This window comes from Crassostrea angulata, chromosome 2, assembly GCF_025612915.1.
Source record: "Crassostrea angulata isolate pt1a10 chromosome 2, ASM2561291v2, whole genome shotgun sequence".
Lineage (NCBI taxonomy): Eukaryota > Metazoa > Mollusca > Bivalvia > Ostreida > Ostreidae > Magallana > Magallana angulata.
In genome coordinates, this window is record NC_069112.1 from 49,574,057 (window position 1) to 49,601,459 (window position 27,403).

Genomic DNA, 27,403 nt, shown 5'->3' on the forward strand with positions numbered 1-27,403 from the left:
TAAGAATCATCCCTTAATGCTAGTATATTCCCTTGAGCTAGTGTATAAGATCTTTGATTTGAATGGAACAGAATTGTCTGAAATTAAGGATTCTGTGGAATTCATCAAGCCCCAGGTCATGTCATTGTGCAGTAATTCGAACGAAAAATTGGATTCCTTATTATTTAGAATACGAATTTTTGTCGATCTTGAATTTCAGTTTGTCAGGATATTTCAAGATGCATGTTACACGTACATTGCTTTCTATGCTGTTAGTTTTTGATGAGTTACACCTCTGTTAATCCTACTTTTGATAGGTGAACAGTTTCGTGGGTGCGTTCCACGACGCTGTGATTCTGTACGCTTTAGCCTTAAACGAAACACTGGCAAACAATCGCTCCATCACTAATGGTACGGAAATCACACACCGGATGTGGAACCGAACATTCGAAGGTGAGTTATTCCAAGCAATTACATGACGGAGCACGTTTTAAGCAATTTCAGACATTTCTATGCTCTGATCTCCGACTTGATTGACCAAAAATATCGAAGGTCTTGTAATTGTTCATGCTATTTACATGATAAAAAACCAATTATGCATAAAATAAACATTATAAACGGTAGGCCAGACAAGATTCCTTTACTGCGGGTAGCAAGTTTCACAGATGGATTAAACTATTGCATTTGACTTCCGCGAGATAATTGATTTTGAATGAAATGGCCATAAATCTTGCATTGAATTGAATGCTTGAAGATTTTTACGCTTTTTTGTGTTTTGGTAGGTATTACAGGAACTGTCAGCATTGACAGTAATGGCGACAGGAATGCCGACTATTCGCTGCTAGACATGGACCCTCATACTGGAAAATTTGAGGTCTGCATCCCGAACCCGATACAAATTTAATAAAAACTATTTCGAAAAAGTTAATATCAGAAAAAGAAGAAAATTAATAAGCTTTAGTTCGTTAATTTTATTTTTATTTCAATTTTACGATCATAACTGAGTAACTCTTTTCATCAATAATAAGATAGTAAGAGCACATTTCATTTATGTTTGTTTTGTGATGTCCTTTTTTTCAATTTTATTTGTCTCCTTCTGATTGAGAGAAAATGTCAAGAAATCACGCGAATCAGTCGTTTCTAAATTTAATGACCATTTATGATTGGTTTCAAAAACATCTTTGTGTAGAAAACATCGTACATTGCCCAAGACAAATGCCTTTCTCATCAGTCTCACAACTTGTTTTTGTTTGTTCAAGATATTAAATATTGATTTTGCATTTACTGAAAACTCTGTCTTCGTAACTTGCGGATTTAAATGTGCTTTTTAGCTTTTGTTTGGAAAAGATTTTTACGAGCTGACATTAAAACTCTCAAGAGAGTTTGAGGTATAATTAAACTAAAGGTTTCAGTGTAAAAAGGGAAGAAATTTGCAAGTTTAAACGTATTTTAAAACGGATGGAGACAAGAAGCTATAAACTATAAATACTCTTTAAGTTGTACTTTTGCAAATCTTGGAAACGCAGTCACTGATACTAAATTTTTAAACGCATCCAGGTTTTTCTTTTAAGTATTTGCATGTATGTTTTACCTACGTTTACTTTACTTTAAATTTTAGGTCGTGGCGAATTATTTTGGAAAAGACAAAAAATACGTGCCAGTGTCCAATACAGAAATTCACTGGGCCGGAAACCGGAAGTCCGCCCCACCGGATACGCCAAAGTGTGGATTTGATGGCGCCAAATGCCCACCAGAAAGTAGGAATTAAAATGAGGGTTTTTTTTAATGTGGCGTCGGCAAAATTTTAATGCAGTTTTAAATTCTTTATCCATTCACTTTTTAATTTGGACATTCTATATTCTAGAACCGTTCCCGGAGTACGGAATTGTGATCATCGTCCTTGGTTCTCTCCTTGTTATTGTGGTCATTGCGGCCTTCTTTATATACAGGTAAGACTCCCAGAGATAGACTGATTACGTAGCTGTTTCAAAGTGAGGCTGATAAACAACGACGAATACATAGGTGCCTTAGAAAGGGGGTGATTATGTCGGTGTCCAAGACAATGATGACCGATTACATAGGTGTAAAACGAGGCTGATTACATAAGTGTTCCAAATCCATAATGAGTCGGGCTGTTTTCCGAGAGAGGCCGGTAGCATTGATGTTTCAGAGCGAGGCTGGGGAGTTGATGGATAGCTAGTCATGAATATATTTACACATTCATTATTGGGATTGTAGCATGATTATCAGAAAATAATTATCGTTGGAAAGAACTGGTGTTAAATGCATCCAAATGGTAAAGAGAAGGTTTAGCTTCTGCTCGACTGGAGCTTTAAGTAGTGACCATATCGCGTGAAATATTTTTACTAAAGTCTTGATAAAAGTGTATCTCTGATCAATACCCTTGCAATAATCAATTCTTGAGCAATATTAGTTTTATGTTTGTTATTTTCAAAAATAACTATTTAGACAAATAACAAAAACTTACAGCACAAATTTAAGGGAAAAAAACTCCCAGAAAGACTTGTAAATTGAAATATAAAGCTGTTCCCAGTGAAGCTTTGAAAAGCATGTTCTAAAAATATTATCAAACGTCTATAATAGATGTAATAGTTAAGCATTCAGCTTTTTCAAGTTTTTTTTTTCAAAAACTTGTAAAATATAAAAGAAGATGTGTGCTTTTGTAGGATTGTATATTAATGCAAAGGCTTTGAAATAACGATAATTCGTGTTGAAAACATTAATATTAAAACACAAAAATCAGCAATTATTTGAACGAGTTTAAACAATTCTGGAGAACAGTTAAAATCAAATAAAACCCAAATTTTATGATCTGCCGTCGTTTGATGCGCATGGCCCAACTGCGTCTCAAAACTGGATCGAACAATGATTTTACGTTTTGCAATGAAACTTAACAGAACGCATTGTCATGGGTAATAGCAAGCACTGTTCATTATGGCGAATTATTTTGTCATATCTAATTCAATAGTCTAACTAAACAATGCCTGAATAAATGCCAAATTGACGAATGATTGTGATGGGGGCGTCTAGATCTCCCCAGAAATCACCTCTAAAAGGAACGAGAAAGAAATCAAAGAAATTGTCCACTTTATTTCTGTGTCCATGAATAGCCAAATAACAAGCAATTTGATAATGATAAAAAATTCGAAATAGCAAATCGTGGAGATTTGCGTACATGAGTTCATTAAAAGACCTTCAATGGTGTATTTGCATAATAATTTGCCAAGTTACGAAACGGACTTTTTGATAAGAATGTGGGACATTTCTTTCCCCTCAAAATGATACTTAAGCTATTCAGCATAATTTGTTGTTTAGATTCCTTGTAAACATAAGCTTTTGTGTTTTCCTGAACAGTGCGAAAGAATCGTTTTACTATTCCATACAGTACAGGCGATGCTGATCCCCCGCTTTCCGCTTATCCCCGTGGTGTAAATTGCGATGTGATTTAGACATGTGTAGGCCTATATGTTAAACCATAATTACATGTATGTTTAATATTGATAATCATGATCAACAGAAAGAAAAATGACCTATTAATGAACAAAAGCTTGGGTGTTTCCTGTTTCATTTTTTATACCGCGTGTCTTTATACCACAGGCTGTGGAAATAGTATTATGATATATATAATATATTTTCAGACAATAGACAGATAAGAGAAAAGATATTGAAACATAGCAGCTAATCTTAGATTACTGTCGAGTTTCATTTTGATCTTTTTTAGACAGTTTGTTCTACATGTATTTTTTTTTTGTCGTTCATTAAATGTAATTTATGAATTAAGAATTCTGTATACTAGTTGATTCTTTTACGGAATTCCATACCTTTAAAATAGGAACAAATGAACTCACTGGCCCAAAAAACCCACTTACTTGACCATAAAATTAAAAAATCAACGATTTTCTAAGCAAGTATAAGTTGAGAGAAGCTTCTCTGAAAGTTACTTTAAGCACTTTTATAATTATAGTAAATTACAGGTATAAAACATTATATTCTGGGAGATTTTCTAAACCCATTCATACTTTAAACCATTCCTACTTTACATTTATTAAAGGCACATCAAACTAGAGGCAGAACTAGCAGAAATGAATTGGCGCGTGCGCTGGGATGACATCATGTTCGGAACCATGGAGAACGACCGGAAGATGAGACGCCAGGGCAGTAACCTCAGCCTCACCAGGGTAGGTCGAATTTTCTCTGTTTTCCAAAAGAAAAGAATAATAATTTCAGCTTGTTGATGCGTGGTTGAGTAGGCATATAGCAACTTTTATTTGGCAGTGAGGATGTGGTTGCGTTCTTTTCTACTTTCATTTTGTTTCTCTTTGGATTATTTGGTTTTATTTTTTTTTTCGCTGTAAAAATGGAGATTTTTAAAAACATTTTACACACTATTTTCATACCTTTGGTTGGTTCCTTTGTTCCCCATGCAAGTACTCAGTTAAACTTGAGAAACAGATATAAAAAATTATCTTTAAAGCAAATAGGTTTTTTTTTTGGTTTTTTTTCAAATAAAAAAAAAAGAAAGAAAGTAGACCTAGTTTAAGACATTGTACCAATTTTTGGACGTGAATTTAGACAGTAGACATGGAATACGTTGTTTGATAGCGTATAAAATGTAACAATTGTGGCGCCTTTAAAGGTTTAGTCGTGTGTAGGATTACGATGTTATACTCAAACGTTAAACTAAAATACCATGGCAGCCATGTTTCCTCCACAGACGACTAATGGTGAAGCATGCGCAGAAGGTCGCGTGCTGATAGAACGGTCAGATAAGCACGAGCTGGATTGGTGCCAGTGCGGGCAGTGCGAAGCCACTGATGCCCCCGCCAAACGAGTCTGCTGTCGACAGCTGGAGCTCTATGGAATTTTCCAAGAGGGCGGAACATGCATAACCTCTAATAAGGAATTTCGAGAAGTCGTTTTGAATCGGGACGTCCTTGTGGCGGTTTTCATTCATGTGATGCTGATAAAGAGACAAAGGGGCGTGGCACCTGTCAATCTCAACGGATGGTAAGATTTTGCAATGTTTAACGTACTGTCGTTAATTTCCATTTAACATTATTCTTTTATTCTGTTTCTCTGGATCCACAAAGTGCTGATCCAGCATCCTTAAAGCCATTATTTCTTTTCAGCAAATTGCGGTTGATGGCAACGCGCCAATTTTTGTGCTGGATGCATAAAGGTCAAAGGTTGAAGAAAGAGATCAGAATGGCGGTTCCATCATGTGTGTCACGTGCTATTAGAATGGAATTCCCGGATGATACCAACGAGAATTCGGGAGGGAGTTTGACAGATACCTCGATGACAGGAGTTATTCCCCTTGAGAATGTCGCTTAGCAACCAGAAAATGTTATCCCTCACGATTTTTACCGAACAATCGAAAACCGGACGTTCTATTCACTTCGATTATAAATACCCCGGAAATGATTTTTTTAAAATCTAAACTGCATCATATGTATTCAACATCAGTATAGTGCTATATAAATGTAATCATTATCATTATCATAATGTTTATTGGGTTACATAGAACCATTTTTCATTACATTAAGCAAATTCAGGTGCCGGTGCAAATTAGTATAAAAGTGCTCAAAACTGACTTTAGCAGGGTTTATATTATTTTTGCTCATGTCTTATTTTTTAACGAAGCTGTATTCGTCCACCAATTCCTCATTTGTTTTGTAGACTAACCATCATGCTGTGGGGCTTCCATGTTCTAAAGCTCTTTTTGTTGTTAGGTTTGTAGCCATGGAGACAGAAAAAAAAATTACAATTCAGAATGGAAAAAATCCATAACCATTTCTCATTAGGCTGCTTTATCGTTGACTGTTAGATATTTTTTATTAAATTTCTGGGGAAAAAAATTCTAGGAATGCTGCTTTTTAAAATTGCCAATACTCAGAATACATCACCCAGGGAAAATAATATAAGAATGTTACAAAAAAGGTTTTTGAATTGGTATTACATGTATCTATCAATTGGCTCGCAACAAATTGTACCCATACATATAATAATATAATTATATTCATATTAATACTTTTCAACCAAAACTTACGATCTATTAACTTAATGTTTTATTTACAAAGTCAATTTCTGAAAACTTTTACTGAATTTCCTTACTAGATACTTGTAAATGACCATGCTTGTAATGTAATTTCCTCACATTTCTGTTACGTTTACAATATTTTGATCAATCATTCTTTGTACGCAATGTTATTCAATAAAATTGTAGCAGTACCAAATAACAAGTAATAGTTTAAATTATTTTTAGAAAGAGATACAGAGAGAGAGAGAGAGAGAGAGAGAGAGAGAGAGAGAGAGAGAGAGAGAGAGAGAGAGAGAGAGAGAGAATTGGCTGATGAATAAATCAACTTTAGAGGTTTACAAAATAAATGGATATTCTCCATATAAGGAGACTATGTAACTTGCTTTGTGTCTTTTGTTTGAGATTTTCATTTTTTGTGTTTAAATTACGTGATGAACCTTCCCATTCCTCCTGTGTCATTGGGATTCGCTTCTTTTTCCAGCGGAACTCCATGACCAGCGACTGTTCTGGGGACACGATAGCCGTTCATCTGAGTGACGTCGTACAGCGACAGCTGTTCACCAAAACCGGCTACTATAAGGTACACAAACAAATCTAAAAAAAAAAAAAATACCCAATCGGAACTCCTTTGGCCTTTTTCAAATGTTTATCGGTCAGTTAAAAAAAAGCCCGGAATGTTGCGATTTATGCTTATTTCTTGAAGTCCTCATCCAAAAATAAGCATTCAATTTTCAAAAATGAAAATTTATATTTTCATGCTGTCTGGTGTTTATTTATATGAAATATTGTGTATCGCCGCTATAAAGCCATTTTTTACGCTCTTAGTCAGGGATATGAAAACATACAACTGTACATGGAACAGCCATATTAACATGTTATCGACAAAATATAGTGCCAGAAACTTTTTGGAGAAAAACCTTTTTTATTAAGGAATAGATATATGTTAATGATATGTTAATGATAGTTATGGCAGATCATTTCATATCTTTATTGTTTAATATTGCATAAAACATCAAATACATCATTCATTCCATATTGAAGACCAATTGTGACGATCTTGATGACAGTTTTCTTATGAAGGCATATGATTATACTTATAAACTAAACCTTTTCTTACAGGGCGCCATTGTGGCTATCAAAAGAATCAACAGAAGCAGTATTAATATAAACAAGCCCATGTTGATGGCCATTAAAAGGGTAATCTGGATCATTCAGACTTAATCAAAATTAATTCCTGAGTGGGGTTTTTTATTATCCTTACGATAGACATCATCAATTCGCTTAATCTTAGAATAAATATAGTTTCCAAAACAGTACTGGTAACCCATTTTATTATTATTTTTTTAATTTGATTTTATTTATTAATTCATTTTTAGGTCAAAGACCTTCAGAATGACCACGTGGTGCGTTTCCTGGGAGCGTGTATAGACCCGCCCAACATGTGTATCGTGACGGAGTACTGCCAAAAAGGAAGCCTGCAGGACGTGCTGGAAAACGAGCAGATCAAGCTTGACTGGATGTTCCGCTACTCACTCATGCAAGACATCCTACGGGTCAGTGAACAAGCCAATCAAAACTAGAGTGTAGATCGGGCGTAACTGCTGCACGCCACTAACGAACACTAATATTCACAGGGGTTAAAATTTCATAGTAAATAACTACAGGTATTAGAATTATGGTCGATTTTAATTTGTATTTCAGGGGATGTCATATTTACATAGCAGCGAAATCCGTTCCCATGGAAACCTGAAAAGCACCAATTGTGTGGTGGATGGTAGATTTGTTTTAAAAATCACTGACTTTGGTCTACATGCCTTAAGGACGCCTGACCCAGATGTAGAAGAGGGGTCATATGCATATTATAGAAGTAAGGTCATAAGTTCATAGGTAAAAAAAAGACTTAGAATGAACAGCATCTTCTTATTGCAATTCTTAAATAATGGCATTTGAATAAAGATAACAAAAATACTGGTTGAGAGTGAGTATGTATACCTAAGATTCCGTGCAAAATTTAACTATTGGTGTCATTCGGATGTTTCAGGTTTTCTATGGACAGCTCCCGAGCTGTTACGCATGCAGCAGAGGCCACCCGAAGGAACCCAAAAAGGAGACGTATACAGTTTCGCCGTTATATGCCAGGAAATTGTGTACCGAATGGGTGTCTTCTTTATGAGCAACATTGATCTTGGACCTGCTGGTTTGTAATTCTACAGAACTTTTGTACCGAAGGATACAAACATTTCTAAGTTTGATGACGCCATCATGGCCATAGTTTCAGTGCTGCAAGAGCACCAACCTTTCGTTTTTAAAAGTTATCTAAAACAGGTCGACTTTCAACAAAAAAGGTTTATAATAAGAAAATTAGGTTTTTTGGTTTTTTGTGCATAGGGTGTTTGCAGCCATTGTCGTCCTGTTGGCTTTCTATGTGGCATTTGCAAGTCGTTTTTATTCCATAAAAGTATTTCATCGGTTTAATAATATAGAGAGAGATAGGAAGTTCTACCTTATTTCGGAAAAATTAAGAGGGTGAACCCATTACATGTATTATACACTTTCAATTCCTCTATTATTTTGTGGTATGTTTTATATAGATACGTTCAGTACTTGAACATGTCGCACTAATAGCTGATTGATTGGTAAATTTGATTGATTGATTTATTGATTTTTATTACAACCATCCTCTGATGTTGACCAGACTTCAGACGCATTTAGAATGAAATATTTACTTCTGATTGGTTTGGCTGCCCCACAGTGTAACAAAACACCGCGGATCTGATTTTTCTCATTAACTTCCGATAATTACTAATACTTGTGGTCCTTTTCTATGTGTCGCAGACACGGAAACCGGAGATTTCCGGCGAATCACGCACGTACATCCACAAAATTTATTCTCCATAGGGACTGCTCTCAGGGATCCGCATAATAGATCATAAACCAGGCTTTTTTTTAAGTGCATCGCGAACCTTTGGTCCAAGCACTGTCATAAATCGTCAATGCTGCCAAATATTAGCCCTATTTATAAACATTGGACTTAAAAACTGTACTTGATGCGGATTGCATGTATTTCGGGTCAACAGTGATCTACACCACAAAATTTGCTAACGCTGCGTCTGTTCAGTGATCAGCATTTGACGCCGATTATTTTTGGTCAACTCCGCGAACTCTGCTCTCACGTCATACAAAATGTGATCAGTGTGTGAACTTGTTGTTTTATACAGAGATTCACGAAAAAGTGAAGAACGGAGTCAAGCCTTACTTCCGGCCGACGCTCGAGGAGAGCGACTGTCCGTGTGACGAACTTGCTGTCGTCATCAGGCGGTGCTGGGCGGAGGACCCGATGGAGAGACCGGACTTCCAGGCGCTCAAGTCCATCATCCGGAAACTCAATAAGTGAGTGTGGGTCATAAGGAGGCAATCGGCGTGAATTATGTTTCTAATGAAAGTAAAATATGGCTGAAGTATCAATAGTTCTTTATGTTTGAAATTATTTTGGTATTTTAACACTGGATTCCAATTCTTGAATTGATATGGTAAACTCGAGTGATAATTTTTTTTTTCAAACGGATTCCAATTACCCTGAAATGAAACCAAAAAGGTTCAAAGATTACATAAGATATGGTTTAATTTGTTGTTGATTTATGAACACTTTCAAACGCTCCCTTCGCTATATATGTTATGTTTTTCGGTCGACACGGGAACCTAAGATAAGAAGTTGACGGCTCAACAAGGAAATAAGTATCTAGAAAGCGATTGGATTGTTCGTTTTTGTCGATAAGAGATCGATAGTTACCATTTTAACCGATATTAAAACTGCGCGTTTACACCAAAAGAATTTGCAATTTCATGACAGTTTTGTTAAGTTGTAGATTTCTATTATTATGGCACATAAATGTCATATTGTTATTTTATAAATTCAACTGATTCATTTTGGTCACATTTTTAATGATTAATATATACATGTTAGTGTATCATGATGACAGTCTGCATGCCTTATATTTACATGATTGTATAAATAGCATTATGCCACGCTGCCATCATATACATGTACAGTTTATGAATGTCATGGGTTATAACATTACAGGGATGGAGACAAGGGAAATATTCTAGACAACCTTTTGTCTCGGATGGAACAATACGCCAACAACCTAGAGGCACTGGTGGAAGAACGAACGGCCGACTACCTAGAACAGAAGAAAAAGGCCGAGGATCTCCTGTATATGATGCTTCCGAAGTAAGTCACGTGTTCAGAGATAAATGTCACGTGAAAGTTAAAGTGCCAGTAACTAGATATGATTTAATAGATATAATGAATTTGACGTATTTCGATATAAGTCGTAGGTTTGAAAATTTGTTCGTAAATAGATAACTTACATGTAGGTATTATGATATCAAGTACAGGCTATACATTATTGGGTCTGACATTGTAGGTCGGTGGCCTGGCAGCTGATTCGTGGGGAGTCAGTGGCGGCCGAGGTCTTTGAGAGCGTGACGATTTACTTCAGTGATATATGCGGCTTCACGGCCCTGTCGTCAGAGTCCACGCCGTTCCAGGTACTCACAATATGTACATGTATGTTTGTGGGAGGGGTGTGTTTGTGTTGGGGGGGGGGGAGATTCCTGTGATAATCAGAGTCAACAGCCTAAAACATCGTATTACTAATTTAGAGTTTGGCATGCTTTAGAATTTTTTTTTTTAAATATACTCATAACTATGAATGTGTGGTTTTCTGTTTGGAAAAATTACATTAATGATTTAGTGATCTGTGCATATAACTTTTAGGTTAAGATACATGTACGACATTTCATGTATTTTTTTCATTCTCATGATCTCCATGATATATGTGCATGTATATACATGTATGTTATCCTGTGAAAGTAGAAAAAATCACAGAAGAGATTGATGGCAGTATTGGTGCCTTATACCGTTACACATATATGACAACACTGTTTTGCAGGTGGTGGATTTGTTAAATGATCTCTATACAACATTTGATACCGTCATCGAGAAGTTTGACGTTTACAAGGTACGTCTAACGTCATGTAACTTCTAATGGACTCTTTCACGGTAGCTGCGGTACAGTGCTGCTCTCATGTATTACAAACCGTGGAATATGCGAAGTTAAAGTCGGTAGATTATTTAATGACATAAAATAAACAATTACTTTTATGTCATAGTACTCCAAACCATGTCTATTCGCCCCTCAAAAGAGCAGAACCGAAGTTATCCTGAAGGGGTCTGTTGTTCGATAAAATCAAGAATTTCTCAATAATAACATAAAAAGTTGGTTAATGTCGTATGATCTAGTAATATTCTGTTGAGCTACTTTTGGATACTGGTATTTCAGTAAACGTACATATACATGTACAAAATAAAATTAAACTACTGAGAAAATTGATTGATTTTAATTACATCGATAATGGTTGTTTTGCACATACTCTATGAAAATAAACGAGCTCCACTTACTTCCGATTTCTTCTCCTTATGTACAGGTTGAAACCATCGGTGATGCCTACATGGTAGTTTCCGGTTTACCGACGAGAAATGGACTTCTCCATGCGCGAGAAATCGCGAGATTGTCATTAAACCTCTTAAACGAAACTATGTCTTTCAAAATACGACACAGACCAAAACAGCAATTAAAGCTCCGGATAGGAATCCATTCAGGTACTGAATAAAATGACGGGAGGAGAAGGATTTTTTAAAAAAAAAAAAGAGTCATACAAAGAAGTTTACTGTTTGTGAATTAAATTTCAGAAGATGGTCATTTTTCTAAATTTTGAAGTTGTTTGGGGTTTTTTTGGGAGGGAATGTTTTTGTGGGTTTTTTTTTAATTTTGTTTTTATCTTTTTATTGCTTTTTAACATGTGTTTAATAAGTATTGCACAAAATTCAGCTTAGCTTTCAGACAACTGATCCTCCTATGATGAACAGATTTTGAAAATTAATATTGTTCATTCTTAATTCAAAAAGAAAAAAATATATTCTATTTGAGATACACAATCTTATTCCTTATGCTCCAGAAGAAAATTGTCTCAGAGAGACTCTAAAATGCCTCCGTGAGTGAAACCGTAAGTCACGTGACTGGTTGTGTTTCAGGGTCGGTGTGTGCCGGTGTTGTGGGGCTGAAGATGCCCCGGTACTGTCTGTTCGGGGACACAGTCAACACGGCGTCCAGGATGGAATCCAACGGACAACGTAAGTACCGCCTGTAGATTAAGGAGGCTCCACACTACACTAGAGACGTCCTCTAGAATTACAGCGCATGCAATACTAGCGGCAGATTACAATTCTCTTTTATTTTAGATGCATTTACAGTTTGTGAAATAAAAATAAAATTATTCAAAATCTGTCCAGAAGTTACCGTTTTTGCATATTTTTGACGATTTGATAAATCCACATACCTGTCGAAAAGTTAGAATTGAATTCGAAATTATTGCAAAGGATAACATCTAAGATTTCTCAATTGTCACGTCATATCTTTTTACCCAAAGAAATTTACATAAACGAAAAAGATAATTTATTACATGTAACCTTTAACTCACCATGCGGGTTACTTTCTTGGTAGCCACAGAATTTTTAACTGTTGCTCTCTGGTCAGAAAAAAATGGAATGAGCGAGGGCAGAGCTTCAGATCTGCAGCTACTTTAATGTAATTTGCCATTCAATATCCTCGTAGACTCTCTTTTTACTTTTAGCCGTGTCCTTCAAAAAATTGTCATGAATGGACATATGATTACATGTATATATATGAATGTTGTTAAACTAGATATTTGGCGGTGAATATGAACATGTTATTTACACCAGGTACATCTGTTTTTGGTATATTCTGTTGATTGATTGCATTTCTCTAGCCCTGAGGATCCACGTGAGTCCGGACACCAAGGAAATCCTGGACACGTTCGGAACGTTCGAGCTGGAACTGAGGGGCCCGGTGGAAATGAAAGTAAGACACGCACTTCCGGTTAGATATCGGAATCTTGACATTAATTTTGGTTTTTTATCAATGCATTTTATAGAAATTTATTGAATGTCTTTATAAACAAAAAAATACAACTATTTTTTTATTTTTCAGGGCAAAGGTGCAATTACTACGTACTGGTTAACGGGGGAGCGGGTGGCACCTGTGACGTCAGGCTATAACACTGTAATCCCTGAAAATCCACCAAGCTATGACACCATCATCTCAGATAAATGACGTCATTCAAGAGGTTGTACCAGTTGATGCTGGCAATGGACGTCGTCTCAAGTGACGTCTTGAAAATAACTCCTTTCGCGAGACCTCATTGTCGTCACTCGGCTCTCAGAACCAATCAAATTGTGATATTTTTCATGACGTCATGCGTCTTGCTTGATGCTGATTTTACCATTTCTGATGTTGAATACGTCACCAGCCTGGGGCCGTTATGTCTCAACCAATCGAATGATGCAATATGGCTGATGATCATTGCGTCATTTCTTGCTTACTTGTGAAATTGTTATTTATTGAATAAGATTTTATCATTTCGTTTTATTGTGCATAGTATTTGTTGTGCTGAAATATAACGAGGGAGAAACTTTATTATTATTATTATTATTTTTATTATATGTACATAGGATTTTTTTTATTTATTTATTGTGATTTTTTATAGAAAGTTTATTGAGAATACTTGTGACAAAATGACTGTGGTAAGCCTAGCATTATACATGTATATCGCTTACATTTTGAAAGTCCTGCAGTATTTCTTTCAAGGTTTTAGATATCGTTTTTAACTCTCTATTTTCACAACACGCCAATTTCATTGCGAAATAATTTATTTGAAAAGTTCAGCATTTGCAACAAGAGTTAATTCTAAGGGAAACTAAAATGTTGTTATAAATATGAATGCATACATATATTCTATAATTTAAAAAATTAAAAAAAAAAAAGTTTGATATTTGATAAAAAAATTTTGAAGAAAAAAAAATGCGAAGCTTTTGTATATTCCTCAACAACAGATTGTGTACAACTTGACTTGGCTATATAACATTTCCGTCTGTGTACAAACAGAAAAAGAGATTCCATTCTAAAACATACTGCTGATAGTTTATGTTGCAAACAAAGCTGAACAGATCACTCAATGGAAGCTTGTGTAATATTCTAACTAACACTGCAGGAAAATACGTAAACTGGATTTGATATTTAATTAACATTCACCTAACGGACAGTTTCTAATGGTCAGATCAACAAATGCTAGTTAATTATTATAATTATGACTGTCTTTATTATCGCGTGTATTTTCAAAATTCGGGTTGTCAATACTTTAGTTGTGTAGAACTATTATTACTTGGACGTTAACAGATTTTAAAAGTGATGTAATTTATATACCTGCACTATCTGATAGAAAGAAAAAATACACTGTATAAACAAATAAAAACATTCTCCGGATCTTCTTTGTATCTCGTGTGGAAGGTGAGAACAAATAAACTGATTGATTACAATTGTACTTCTTTGTTTACTTTTTTCTTTTATTAAAAAATTATGTTGTGGCAATAGATAGTTGTTTGATTAATATACATCAGAATGCGTTTGATTGACACTGAGGTTTCTTTAACATTCGTGTACTAAATGTTCGCAGCTATAATAGTAAAAGTCAATTTCGTGGATTCGTAGGCTTTGATCTTATCAGTATCATATTATTTCATTAGGAAATGTACTTTGATGAGCATTTAATTTCGTTGATCAACTAATAAACGAAATCCGCGAAAATGTGTATTTAGAGAATATTTTCCTTGATATTGCATTAAGATTAATTGCTAGTTTTAGACTTGTTGCACTGGCATTGCATGCATGTGAAATAACGCTTACTAATCAAAAGGTACCTAGTGTCACATCATAAGCAATTTGAAAAACAGGTTCCTGTTTTGGGGAAGAAACAAAAAAATGACACCCTAGCTGTATCACTACATCAAATGAATATCCATTAGTATACATGTATGTATAAAATTTTAATAACAGCTAAAGACAAATTGAAAAAAAAAATAGATGTAGCAAAGTTAACATTTTGCAGAAACATAACCTTGAAATATATCAAAATTTGCAGAAATAGGCGTGAATGATACCGGCCAATGAGAATAGGATAAATTTAAAATAAGTCAAAATAAATTAAATGAATTTGATCAATTGCAGACCGATAAAATAGATTTGTTTGATAAATTATTCATGGATGAAAACTTGTTGGAAAAAATTTAACACATTTCGTCTAAACGATCTTCTAAATCGGACTTGGAATGTGGAATGTACAATATGCAATAATGCTGACTTCTCCTGTTAATTCTATCTTTTGAAATAACAAATACGGTGTAAAAATAATTAAAACAGGAGTTTTAAAGTTTTTATTATATTTAATTTACAGACACATTTTGCATACGCTTAGAACAAATTAAAATTAAAAAGCAGTTATATATCATCTTTTAATTTTCAGCCTTATAATTCAGATTTCCGGATACCGGATTCCACATCATTATTTACCTTTTTAAAAGTACAAGATTGTCATACACTTATTGCACGTTCAAACCGTAGGCGGGAATACGTATAGAATGAGGAAAGGTCTGTAGCTAACGGTCTGAAAATATTCGGATGGAAGACCTGAAATCTACAGTGCCATTCATTAAAGAAATGTGTATTTATTGCGCACAAAAACGTGTGCTAGTTTTGGACTGATATTATTTATTGTGTCACACTGTAGCCCTCAGTTCGTTAAGCCGTCTTTTTCAGATCGGGGGCTACGTATACAGAACTGCAGCTAGTCGTGTATATATTCAGTTGTACTTTCGTTGTACATGTACATCTTTTCATATTGTTAGTCTAATTTTAGTGTTAGTGTCAGTTAAAGCGAAGTTGAAGTATGCCATACAAACATTCTCTTTTTCAATAAATAAAGAAAAGTTTTAACACAAGTGTTGTGTTCTATTGCACCGAGTCGTAAACCAGTCGTAAAGAGCAGTTTACAGTCGTAAAAACGGGTCTTATCTACCATGATCCGTCTCCGCTTTTTCTGCCGTTGCTCCCACTGGGGTGTCTTGGTTTTTGTATTCTTCCTCTGGTTTCTCTATCAATTTCAAATATATCATCATCAGAAATATTACACACTTAGATCTTATATATAATCACATACTGCAAACAAGAGGCCCATGGGCCACATCGCTCACCTGAGGAACAATAGGTATGATAAAGTCAGCTTAATGGAGTCATAATACATACAATCTGGACAATGTACAATAATACATGTAGATCCTGTATAAATAAAATCCATTTTTCCCCCCTTGGAACTCGGATAGCCCTGATTGCTGCCAATACTTTCATCACCGATCCTGCACATATATAGGGACTCAACGTTATGCAGGCAGGGACCGAACACCTACACAACTCAAGTGGTACCAACGTTAACGCAAGCAGGGATAACCGCACACTTGCGCCAACAGCTCAACCTAACGCAAGAAGGGAGTGCTGCACACTTGCGCTTGAAAGGCCAGAACACCAGCAGGGATGACCATACATTAGTGCTCCGCTGCAACCACCACAAATACATGCAGGTATGATCGCACACTTGTATTATTGCAATACAGGGCAGAAATGACCGCACACCCTGTATCGTAGGTTATAAAACACGAAGATTAGATAGAGCAGGGATGTCCACACACTCAATCTATCCATACCTGTTCAAGTTTTACCCTAAACAGTCATTCATTGTAATGCAATAGACACTGTCCCTATATATGTGCCGGCCTGAAATAATTCATAGTATCTAAAAATTGGAAATAAAAAATAAACAAACTAATCCGGCCTAACCCAAAACAACTTATGCAGAACAACTTATATACATTGAATTTTTTTTATTGTATAAAAATAATCATCACAATATTTGGTTAACAGTGGATGCATTAATTAAAATAATCAAGAATCAATAAATCAAGGGCAATAACTCAATACAGTAATACAAAAAGATTCTAATGAAAAAATAGCTGCCTGCTTCAATTTTATAGTCATATCACATGTTGAGTATTGCAGTTCTCAAAAAGATACTTTACAATTGTTTATATATGGGATATTTAGCTACATCAAACTCTGAACCTTCTTGTGAGGCCGAAGAATTGTCCTGGAGCCAAAGTCTTAACAATTATAAAGAATCATCTTGCAGTTTAGTTTCTGAGAAGAAGATTTTTAAAGATTCTCTATATATTCCTATGTCAAACTTTAACACCCCCCCCCCCAATGTGGCCTCACCCTACCCCCAGGGATCATGATTTTCACAACTTTGAATCTACACTACCTGAGGATACTTCCACACAAGTTTCAGCTTTCCTGGCTGATTAGTTTCTGAGAAGAAGATTTTTAAAGATTTACTCCACATATTTCTATGTAAAATTTAAACACCCCCCCCCCAATGTGGCCTCACCCTACCCCCGGGGGTCATGATTTTCACAACTTTGAATCTACACTACCTGAGGATGCTTCCACACAAGTTTCAGCTTTCCTGGCTGATTAGTTTCTGAGAAGATTTTTAAAGATTTACTCTATATATTCCTATGTAAAACTTCGACCCCCCATTGTGGCCCCACCCTACCCCCGGGGGTCATGATTTTTACAACTTTGAATCTTCACTACCTGAGGATGCTTCCACACAAGTTTCAGCTTTCCTGGCTGTTTAGTTTCTGAGAAGAAGATTTTTAAAGATTTACTCTATATATTCCTATGTAAAACTTCGACCCCCCATTGTGGCCCCACCCTACCCCAGGGATCATGATTTTCACAACTTTGAATCTACACTACCTGAGGATGCTTCCACACAAGTTTCAGCTTTCCTGGCTGTTTAGTTTCTGAGAAGAAGATTTTTAAAGATTTACTCTATATATTTCTATGTAAAACTTCGACCCCCCATTGTGGCCCCACCCTACCCCTGGGATCATGATTTTCACAACTTTGAATCTACACTACCTGAGGATGCTTCCACACAAGTTTCAGCTTTCCTGGCTGATTAGTTTCTGAGAAGATTTTTAAAGATTTACTCTATATATTCCTATGTAAAACTTCGACCCCCCATTGTGGCCCCACCCTACCCCCGGGGGTCATGATTTTTACAACTTTGAATCTTCACTACCTGAGGATGCTTCCACACAAGTTTCAGCTTTCCTGGCTGTTTAGTTTCTGAGAAGAAGATTTTTAAAGATTTACTCTATATATTCCTATGTAAAACTTCGACCCCCCATTGTGGCCCCACCCTACCCCAGGGATCATGATTTTCACAACTTTGAATCTACACTACCTGAGGATGCTTCCACACAAGTTTCAGCTTTCCTGGCTGATTAGTTTCTGAGAAGAAGATTTTTAAAGATTTACTCTATATATTCCTATGTAAAACTTCGACCCCCCATTGTGGCCCCACCCTACCCCCGGGGGTCATGATTTTCACAACTTTGAATCTACACTACCTGAGGATGCTTCCACACAAGTTTCAGCTTTCCTGGCTGTTTAGTTTCTGAGAAGAAGATTTTTAAAGATTTACTCTATATATTTCTATGTAAAACTTCGACCCCCCATTGTGGCCCCACCCTACCCCAGGGATCATGATTTTCACAACTTTGAATCTACACTACCTGAGGATGCTTCCACACAAGTTTCAGCTTTCCTGGCTGATTAGTTTCTGAGAAGAAGATTTTTAAAGATTTACTCTATATATTCCTATGTAAAACTTCGACCCCCCATTGTGGCCCCACCCTACCCCCGGGGGTCATGATTTTCACAACTTTGAATCTACACTACCTGAGGATGCTTCCACACAAGTTTCAGCTTTCCTGGCTGTTTAGTTTCTGAGAAGAAGATTTTTAAAGATTTACTCTATATATTTCTATGTATAACTTCGACCCCCCATTGTGGCCCCACCCTACCCCTGGGATCATGATTTTCACAACACCTGAGGATGCTTCCACACAAGTTTCAGCTTTCCTGGCTGATTAGTTTCTGAGAAGAAGATTTTTAAAGATTTACTCTATATATTCCTATGTAAAACTTCGACCCCCCATTGTGGCCCCACCCTACCCCCGGGGGTCATGATTTTCACAACTTTGAATCTACACTACCTAAGGATGCTTCCACACAAGTTTCAGCTTTCCTGGCTGTTTAGTTTCTGAGAAGAAGATTTTTAAAGATTTACTCTATATATTCCTATGTTAAACTTCGACCCCCCATTGTGGCCCCATCCTACCCCCGGGGGTCTTGAATTTCACAACTTTGAATCTTCACTACCTGAGGATGCTTCCACACAAGTTTCAGCTTTCCTGGCTTTCTGGTTCTTGAGAAGAAGATTTTTGAAAATTTCTCGAAATTTTTCATTAATTTCTAATTATCTCCCCTTGAAAACGGGTGTGACCCTTAATTTTCACAACTTTGAATCCCCTTTGCCTAAAAATGATTTGTGCCAAGTTTGGTTGAAATTGGCCTAGTAGTTCTTGAGAAGATGTTGAAAATGTGAAAAGTTTACGGACAGACAGACAGACGGACAGACAGACAGACGGACAGACGGACGACAGACAAAATGTGATCAGAATAGCTCACTTGAGCTTTCAGCTCAGGTGAGCTAAAAACAAAACGATTTAACATATAATCGCTTACTTTATATATATATATATATATATATATATATATATATATATATATATATATATATATATATATATATATATAAAAAGTTGATGTCCGGTGGCCTTCGGTAAACTAAAAATCAAATAAATTTTTGATATCCCTGTTGTTTGCCTGCCTTGGCCAATAGTCACGTGCATATTTCAAAAAAAAGGTCCGAGGACAATTTTGTTAGCAAGGCATATTAAATTAGCGGCAACTTTACCCCCCCCCCCCCCCCCCCCCCCCGCAGGGACCCTTCTTCTAGATCCACGTATACGTACTTTTTTTATTTTTATAGAGTTTTCATTGAAACATTGCCTGTTAAGGTACATGTAGAATGATATGTACATACCGGAAGTTTGCGCGCGCTGCCGACTGCGTTTGATGGAGCGTCTGATATTTCTCTTGGTCTGTGCCATGGACTTGTTTTTCCGGACTTTTATGACTCTTGGTAGGCTGTTGTTAGGGTCAGGATCAAATCGAGGCGTCGACTCTCTAGCTGACCTTGGTGTATTTGGGTTACTATTGGTCATCGTATAATCATCATTTAAGATCGGGATCGACATTTTATTAACGTCAATGCTAGTCATTGAGTTTTCCATCACGTTTGATTGAGATGAAGATCGCTGAGAAATGGTGGAATAAGATCTGGCAACTGTGGCCACACTGTCTGAGTCTAATTCGCTCCGATTATCATCAACTCTTTGGTCTTTGTCCAACTTTCTTGGATCTTTGCTCTTTTCTACAGAATAAACGTCTTTGTTTAAATCAGCACCAATTGGACTTTCTCTTGCTTGAACAAACACATCCGTTTTCTGGTCTTGTTCAATATTCATCGCTTCACTATTTTCTTTTAATAGCTTTACAGGAGAATTAAATGTTGCATTATCTTTCGTAGGTTGTTTTGTTTTCATACTTTGGGATACAATAATTTTCCTTTTGGTTTTTGTTCGAACTTTTACTTTCTCTTCAGTGCTGTGTTTTTGTCGTAAATTTGAATCGGTATCTGCATTAGTAGTTTCACTCGGTAATTCATGATAAATCACTCCGTTACTTTCACTTTCCTTTCTAGCACATCCACCATCGTTGTCACGTGGTTGTTGAGAGATCTCCATCTCTGTGGCGTTTGTTTGTATCCTCTTTTTCTGCTCACTTCTTTTTGCTTGCTTTGAGCGCAAGACCGGTGTCATATTCCGGGATTCCTCAGAGTAGGGAGGGTTCGCTAGATGTTGACCGGGGCATGTGTGGACGTCTACAGCCACGGTGTGAGTGTTATTGGAGTAGGACGATATTGTCCGCCGGAGCTGTCCGACATTGTACGTATATAACTCGTTTTCGTCACGGTCCTCATCAGTGGTGACGTCATCAAAAGATTGCTCGGGGACGATTCGTTTAACTGCAAATTCAAAGATCATTTTAAATCTAACACGTGTAGTAAAAAACTGCATGGTAAACAATGGTTTAACTTATTACATTGGCAATAGTTATTGTCTGACTCATTGATTTCATGATTTAAGGTGCCCTCTTTAAATAAATAAAAAAAAATATCCTCCCTTATAAAATCAACAATGTAACTCGCCGCCAGTTTAGACCGCCAGTATAAGTGAATTTTTAAAAAATACACCTGTTTAAAAAATAATTCCATTTATTCGTTTTTCTATGGACAAAGAAGTCTCTAGACTAGTACGGACGATTTTATATCCTGTAGGAAAAATCAAAATTTGGACTATTAACGGTCTCAGGAGAACCGACAAAACGTCGGGCCATGTAAGTATTGTGAAGTATGTTAAATGAGAACAGAGTTCATATACACTGATATATTTACATTCAACACATTTCTTGCTTGTAAAGTGTGTTGAAAGGTACGGCAGTTATAACACTGTAATGCACACAGGGTATTCAAAGATTAAAATGACGAGTTTTATTATGACGTCACAAACGTTGAACGCTGTAAACTGCAACGTCACAAGCAAAATTCAAAGTTCACGCTTGCGGCTGTTACTGTGGCTCTTCCATTTAAAATATGAACTTACCCTTAGGATAAGATATGAATTTAGTTATAAATCACATTTGCAGACAAGGCATGAAGTTAAAAAAAATGTAAATATAAGCATTAAATCATGATTTTTTGGAGTATACAGTCTCATAACTGCAGCGATGTGTGCATAAAAATTTCATAACACACACACCGCTGCAGTTATGAGACTGTATACTCCAAAACATCATGATTTAATACTAAATTAAGGAGAAGCCTATGTATTTGACAAAGAAAATATCATTCGAATTATGGTTTCATGAATATTTGTAATGAAAATGTTGAAACACTAATAAAAACAATGCTACAAAAATTTACATAGAAATTGAATCTACGTACTGCTGTTGCTCCGATGAACAGTGAATATTTTTGGGCTTCCCTCCGGCCGATGGTTTTGCATGACGTCATCAAATCTCGTATAGTTATCTTCTTTTCTAACGCCTGACAAGAAAGACCCGCGTCGTTTATGGAAGTTTGACACAACATTTGTAATATCCTCCTCCTCATCGCTCTGCACGTTAAGCTGCTTTACTAAATAAGGAATCCTATAGGCGTCCACTATCCAGCCGATCCCAAATAATCCCAGCGTCAATGCGTACACTAATCCCCATCGATACCGCTTCAAATAGAAATGATGAAACCCGAGCAATCCGAATGAAAGCCACAATATGTACGCGTCGTCCGAGTGATATTTTTTCGGTCCGTCTTCCTCAGTTCCCTCTGTTCGAGACACAAGAAACGGCACTCTGATAAAGTCTACAATCCAACCAAGCAGGAAACATCCTAAGGTGAGACTGTAAAGGATTCCCCAATACGTCCTTTTACAGTAGTAATGATGAAACCCGAGAATACCGAACGGTGGAAGCATGAAGAGATAGGCGTACAAAATTGAAACCGACGGGACTTCTTTGTGGTTGTACTGTAGAACGATCCCAGAGAGTTGAATCCCATCGATGATCCATCCCAGTCCCCATATCCCTCCTGACAGCAGATACAGAACTCCCAACAGGGGATTTCTCAAGTAAAAATGATGAAAACCTGTAAGTTATATTAAACCTGATCGATGGATTGGTGGATGAATGAATGGATGGAGGGAGGAAGTCATAGATAGATAGATAGATAGATAGATAGATAGATAGATAGATAGATAGATAGATAGATAGATAGATAGATAGATAGATAGATAGATAGATAGATAGATAGATAGATAGATAGATAGATAGATAGATAGATAGATAGATAGATAGATAGATAGATAGATAGATAGATAGATAGATAGATAGATAGATAGATAGATAGATAGATAGATAGATAGATAGATAGATAGATGTGAATCTTACAGACCTAGGATTCCACACGGAAACCAGAGAACATACAGGTCTGACATGGTTCTCTCTTCTTCCTCGTCAATGCGCCTGATGTTAGCATCCTTCACAAGAGACGGAACTCGAATCAAGTCCACCAGGTAACCCACGCCGAACAGGCCCAGCGTGCACAGGTACATGACGCCGTACGTGGTCCGGCCCAGGTAGAAGTGATGGGCGCCGAACATACCCAGACACACCGCGAGTACGTACGTTAGCGCCACGGAGCGCTGCTCGGCGTGGTAGAACTTTCGTAAGTCTCTATCCACATCTGCTATGAACCCGTTCATCTCCACTTTCCGTGTTTTGTGGAAAGACCGGGAGTCGAAATGATTAGTATCCATTATGGAAAGAATATAGCGTCCTTTTTCTTGCTAACTAGTTTCTACTAAGTTTTTTTCTCTCGGTGTTTGGGTGGTTTTAACACTAATCTGGATCGGTACTGCATTCTATGTGTGTAACCCCGGTCTGTTGACTGTTGAGCAGTGGTAGTATTACTGTACAGGTATTACATTGGACCGTCAATGGGTGAATGAATCCTTAATCCACGGGCTTATCCAAGTCTGCACAATTTATTGAGACTTAAAGTGTTAACGAGTGGTACATTTTAAAGGTATATACATGTAATACATGATTATTAATTTCGATCAACGTTACATAAGCGGTATTAATCATGTCTTGGAATTTTTAAACGGTGTGATGCCTCATATGTGATGGATAAAAGGCATTTCATTGGGTGTTTTTTTTACTTTAATATGTGTGTGTCTCGGGAGAGAGGGAAGTTTTATTGTTCATTGGTTTTTATTTCTTCCTTTTTAAAAATATTCCGATTCCGTTTGATACCACATGGTTTAAAAACATATCAGTTGCTTTGAAATGGCAGTATAATTGATACCTTTATAATTTTGTTACATTAAAAGTTGGTTTTAGTTAAAGGACTATATATGATAAGGGCCTAAAATGGCCCCCTAAAATGAACATCATCATTTTACTATCATTCTTTATTTTCTTAGTACAGATATATATGTGATGTGTTTACATAATATTCATTTTGATTCAAGTGCCCACAATTTAGAAATATGACATTGTAAAGACAACCTTTTCCCGCCATTTTTGCATTTTTTAGCGTAAAACAGCTTGTTTTCAAGCAGTTTTTCCTTCCGAAAACATAGAGCGCATTCTTGAACACATAAAATATTTTAATCAGAGATGTACCTAGCTAAGACTAATAAGTGACAGAAAAATTTTCCTTGTTCAAGCATGCGCTCTATATTTCCCATTCGTAAATAGATAAGAAAAATGTCAATTGTTGGCTGATTTTGATTGAATTATAGAAATGGCGTCACTTCTGACGTCATATACTGCCAGTGAGTGCAAATAAATCAAATAAATAGATGAAAAATATATTTTATATCAACTCTTCTAAAAAATTAGTAAACATTTTATTGTACCCGAAACACTTTAAAAATGGCGAATTATGGGGGCCAAATTTTAAATCTTATCATATATAGTTCATTATGATTTTTTAAAATTTCTTTTAATGTAACAATTTCTAACTTACATGTACTATAAACATGGATAATATGTTCAAAACTATTTTATGTCAATTACAATGGGAAAATAATAACACTTGCTATTAGACCATTTTAAAATTGTTAGTCCTGTACTAAGAGTATCTTATTTTACAAAATTGATCATTTCCACAGATACATAATTAGAGAGAAAAATTAAATTGCAAAACTTTAACTTTCAAAGATGCACTTTTCATAATCAATATATACTATATTTCGGCCAATTACTAGCAGCTTGAAGACTGCGACAATAGTAGGACCAAACTCTTTTTATTCTGTGAGTATTTTTTTTAATTTGTCTCTCTGTATTTACCGCGAAAAAATACATGTACCTATAATGGCGAGAAAAAGTGATGTTTGTTTGACCAAGGCATATTGCAAACTATAAGCAATCACTGAATTATACATTTAAAATTCTAAAATAATATAAAAAAAATATATTAGGTCCAGTGGCCAAAAGTTGGTAAAAATGGGAATAATGTATTCTTTTTAATTCGATGATATAAATTGTATAGTTACAGTGTACGTATATTTTGTTTTTAACTAGCCACATTTTATAGACGAGATAATGCCTGTGATCTATCGGACCTGTCAAATATTGACCAGACTTAATCGAACAACACACGGGTAAACCTATCGACCTCATAAAGACTCTGGTCAACGATCAAGATGTCATTGCGTTTGCATTGGCTGAAAAAATAACCAAATAAAACAATACATGAATAGACGAAAGTACTAAACAGTAGTATTAGAGTAATCGTTCTTAGTACATCCCGTAGAGCACACCTGCATCATAAAATATAATATTTATCAACCTCTTTATATATAAGGTCACACCACATTTACGAATAAAAAAACCCCGAAAATGTTAGTTTGTTGTGTATAAAGTACAGGACTTTTTTCATTAAGACAAAAGTTTTTTTTAAATTTCTAGTAATCACCTCCGGCGCGGACCATGATTTCACTTTGAAACACTTTGGCCCGGGGATGGACGATCCTTCAGTGGAGTGGGTCCCCATCCCCCCAGTGGAGGGGGAGTGGATCCCCCATGATGTCTTCCTGTCCGTGTGGTCAAGGGCCTCTAGTTCCCGCCTGCCTCCATCAATCAGTGGCAGTAATTAACTCGGTATAAAAACTCTACTGATTGGAAAATAACACAAAGATTTTTATTAATCGACAGATCGAATAGAGAGGACCAGACAATCGTCAATGGGTGTAGCTGTTTTCTTATGATAGGTAAGACAGTCTTTGTTTTTCTCCTGATTTTTATATCATATTTATGTTACCTACCGAAACTTATTGATAATTTTGATTTGTAAAAACGGATCTTTTCCAAACGTATTTTCATGTTATCATGAACTTTTATAATACCATCAAATAAGGTAAAAAATATTTTTAAATAGTTTTCAAAATTTCAAAAAATATGAATCGAACTACATGTAGGTCTATTTTTAAAATTATACACATTTATTATTGATCATTGTATTGATTTTGGCTTTCAGTACATTTCTTACCAGTGTAGAATACAGTTTATTATTTCTAATATGAAATTAACCAATAAATTGAATTTACATTTAGATTTGATAAATCACCATGGTTACTGTGACGCTACTGACATCTTTATTGTTGTTGTGGACACTGCTCGCTCCATCTAGCGGGGTACGTTTTTCGTTATCACAAATCTGCTCAAAGTTTACTATTATATTCATACTTTTTCTTTTTCGTCCATTGTTGAAATTTAATTACGGCGATTTAATTAAATCGTATTAAAAACCAAATTTAACTCTTCATTACGTATATAGATTTAAGTGTTAGAACGATTCTGAATTACGCATTTTTCATTTCTTTATCGTTCGTCATTAATGACATCATCACTACTATCATCAAACTCCCTGTTACATTTATCAAATCAACTTAACTCGATTGATTTTTCATAGCAACTTCTGGGGCTCCTGGCGGGAGGATACCTTGCCTCCCGTTTTTTTGGTCAGCGTGGATACTACCCCCTGGAGTTATTCCCTCCTCCCTACCCCCCGCCGCCGCCTTACCGCTACCCTTACTACTGAGGCAGCTTGTCATCCTTCCAATGTGTAAGTGTTAATAATTTCCCAAACGGGATGCATCAAAATTAGTGCTCAGTCTTGTCAAAATATGACATAACAAATAATAAAACGTAGGGGCTAATTTTAATTAAACTGTAAAAGCAGTCTTCGATAATTCAAAATATTTACAAATACAAATGATCTACACCTACAAACGATGAATTTGATAATAATTATATCACATCATTGTATAATAATTCTAGTGCATTATTGATCAAATGATTAACATATGAAGTTATGTATCGATTTCTTTCAGATCACAAGTCATGAACTACACATATGGATCATAAAACCAATATACATTTGTAAAATCAATAAATGATGAAGTCAAAGTGTTATTTGTTTTTTACTTCCTTCAGCATGTTTTTCACAATCAGTGTTAATTAAGTGAATGCATCAAAAGTTTTGTAATTCAAATTAGTACAATGGGACCTACATGTGACACTGCTTTATATTGCTAGTCAGTACCATGCACAGTAGCCAAAAGTATGGTACTGTAGAAGTCAGTATAGTGCTGTATAGTGGGTAATGTAATTCCAATTAATTCACAGTCATGCGCGGATCTATAGAGGGATTAGGGGGGGGGGGGGTCCGGACTCCCTGTAAAATTCAAATTTCTTTAAATTACATTATAAAAATAACATAAATATGCTT

At 35.9% G+C, this 27,403-nt stretch overlaps 2 protein-coding genes and 1 long non-coding RNA gene across 10 annotated transcripts in view; 2 read left to right on the top strand and 1 right to left on the bottom strand.

The window, feature by feature from the left end:
* Positions 1 to 14,503, top strand: part of LOC128173825 (atrial natriuretic peptide receptor 1-like) — a 166,306-nt gene extending 151,803 nt beyond the window's left edge. For all 8 annotated transcript variants that reach the window (XM_052839502.1, XM_052839503.1, XM_052839496.1 and 5 more), the window contains 18 exons: positions 297 to 432; positions 762 to 853; positions 1,598 to 1,736; positions 1,844 to 1,928; positions 4,052 to 4,178; positions 6,522 to 6,620; positions 7,160 to 7,237; positions 7,417 to 7,593; positions 7,742 to 7,907; positions 8,082 to 8,237; positions 9,259 to 9,430; positions 10,122 to 10,271; positions 10,468 to 10,591; positions 10,996 to 11,064; positions 11,531 to 11,705; positions 12,138 to 12,236; positions 12,893 to 12,984; positions 13,114 to 14,503. In XM_052839502.1, the coding sequence (XP_052695462.1) occupies positions 297 to 432; positions 762 to 853; positions 1,598 to 1,736; positions 1,844 to 1,928; positions 4,052 to 4,178; positions 6,522 to 6,620; positions 7,160 to 7,237; positions 7,417 to 7,593; positions 7,742 to 7,907; positions 8,082 to 8,237; positions 9,259 to 9,430; positions 10,122 to 10,271; positions 10,468 to 10,591; positions 10,996 to 11,064; positions 11,531 to 11,705; positions 12,138 to 12,236; positions 12,893 to 12,984; positions 13,114 to 13,236 (2,259 nt within the window). In that variant the 3' untranslated portion in view covers positions 13,237 to 14,503. The remainder of the gene's footprint in view (positions 1 to 296; positions 433 to 761; positions 854 to 1,597; positions 1,737 to 1,843; positions 1,929 to 4,051; positions 4,179 to 6,521; positions 6,621 to 7,159; positions 7,238 to 7,416; positions 7,594 to 7,741; positions 7,908 to 8,081; positions 8,238 to 9,258; positions 9,431 to 10,121; positions 10,272 to 10,467; positions 10,592 to 10,995; positions 11,065 to 11,530; positions 11,706 to 12,137; positions 12,237 to 12,892; positions 12,985 to 13,113) is intronic.
* Positions 14,504 to 14,614: 111 nt separating this feature from the next.
* Positions 14,615 to 23,534, bottom strand: LOC128173826 (uncharacterized). The gene is made up of 4 exons (XM_052839504.1): positions 23,057 to 23,534; positions 22,052 to 22,750; positions 20,030 to 21,073; positions 14,615 to 16,108 (listed from the first exon to the last, which is right to left on the bottom strand). Exons 1-4 carry the CDS (start codon positions 23,418 to 23,420, stop codon positions 16,026 to 16,028), a joined length of 2,190 nt encoding a protein of 729 aa, XP_052695464.1. The 5' UTR covers positions 23,421 to 23,534; the 3' UTR covers positions 14,615 to 16,025.
* LOC128173827 (uncharacterized) lies at positions 20,973 to 27,082 on the top strand. Its single transcript, XR_008242575.1, has 5 exons — positions 20,973 to 20,993; positions 25,828 to 25,883; positions 26,226 to 26,306; positions 26,585 to 26,737; positions 27,006 to 27,082. It is a non-coding gene; the product is annotated as an uncharacterized LOC128173827 (long non-coding RNA).
* Positions 27,083 to 27,403: the final 321 nt, after the last annotated feature.

Bases quoted from the DNA above. Each gene is read 5' to 3' on its own strand.
- LOC128173826 (XM_052839504.1), bottom strand. From the start codon at position 23,420: ATGGATACTAATCATTTCGACTCCCGGTCTTTCCACAAAACACGGAAA. The intron at 22,751-23,056 runs GTCTGTAAGATT...TATAACTTACAG, and splicing joins GTTTCCGTGTGGAATCCTAG to GTTTTCATCATTTTTACTTG. The intron at 21,074-22,051 runs GTACGTAGATTC...TTGAATTTGCAG, and splicing joins TGTTCATCGGAGCAACAGCA to TTAAACGAATCGTCCCCGAG.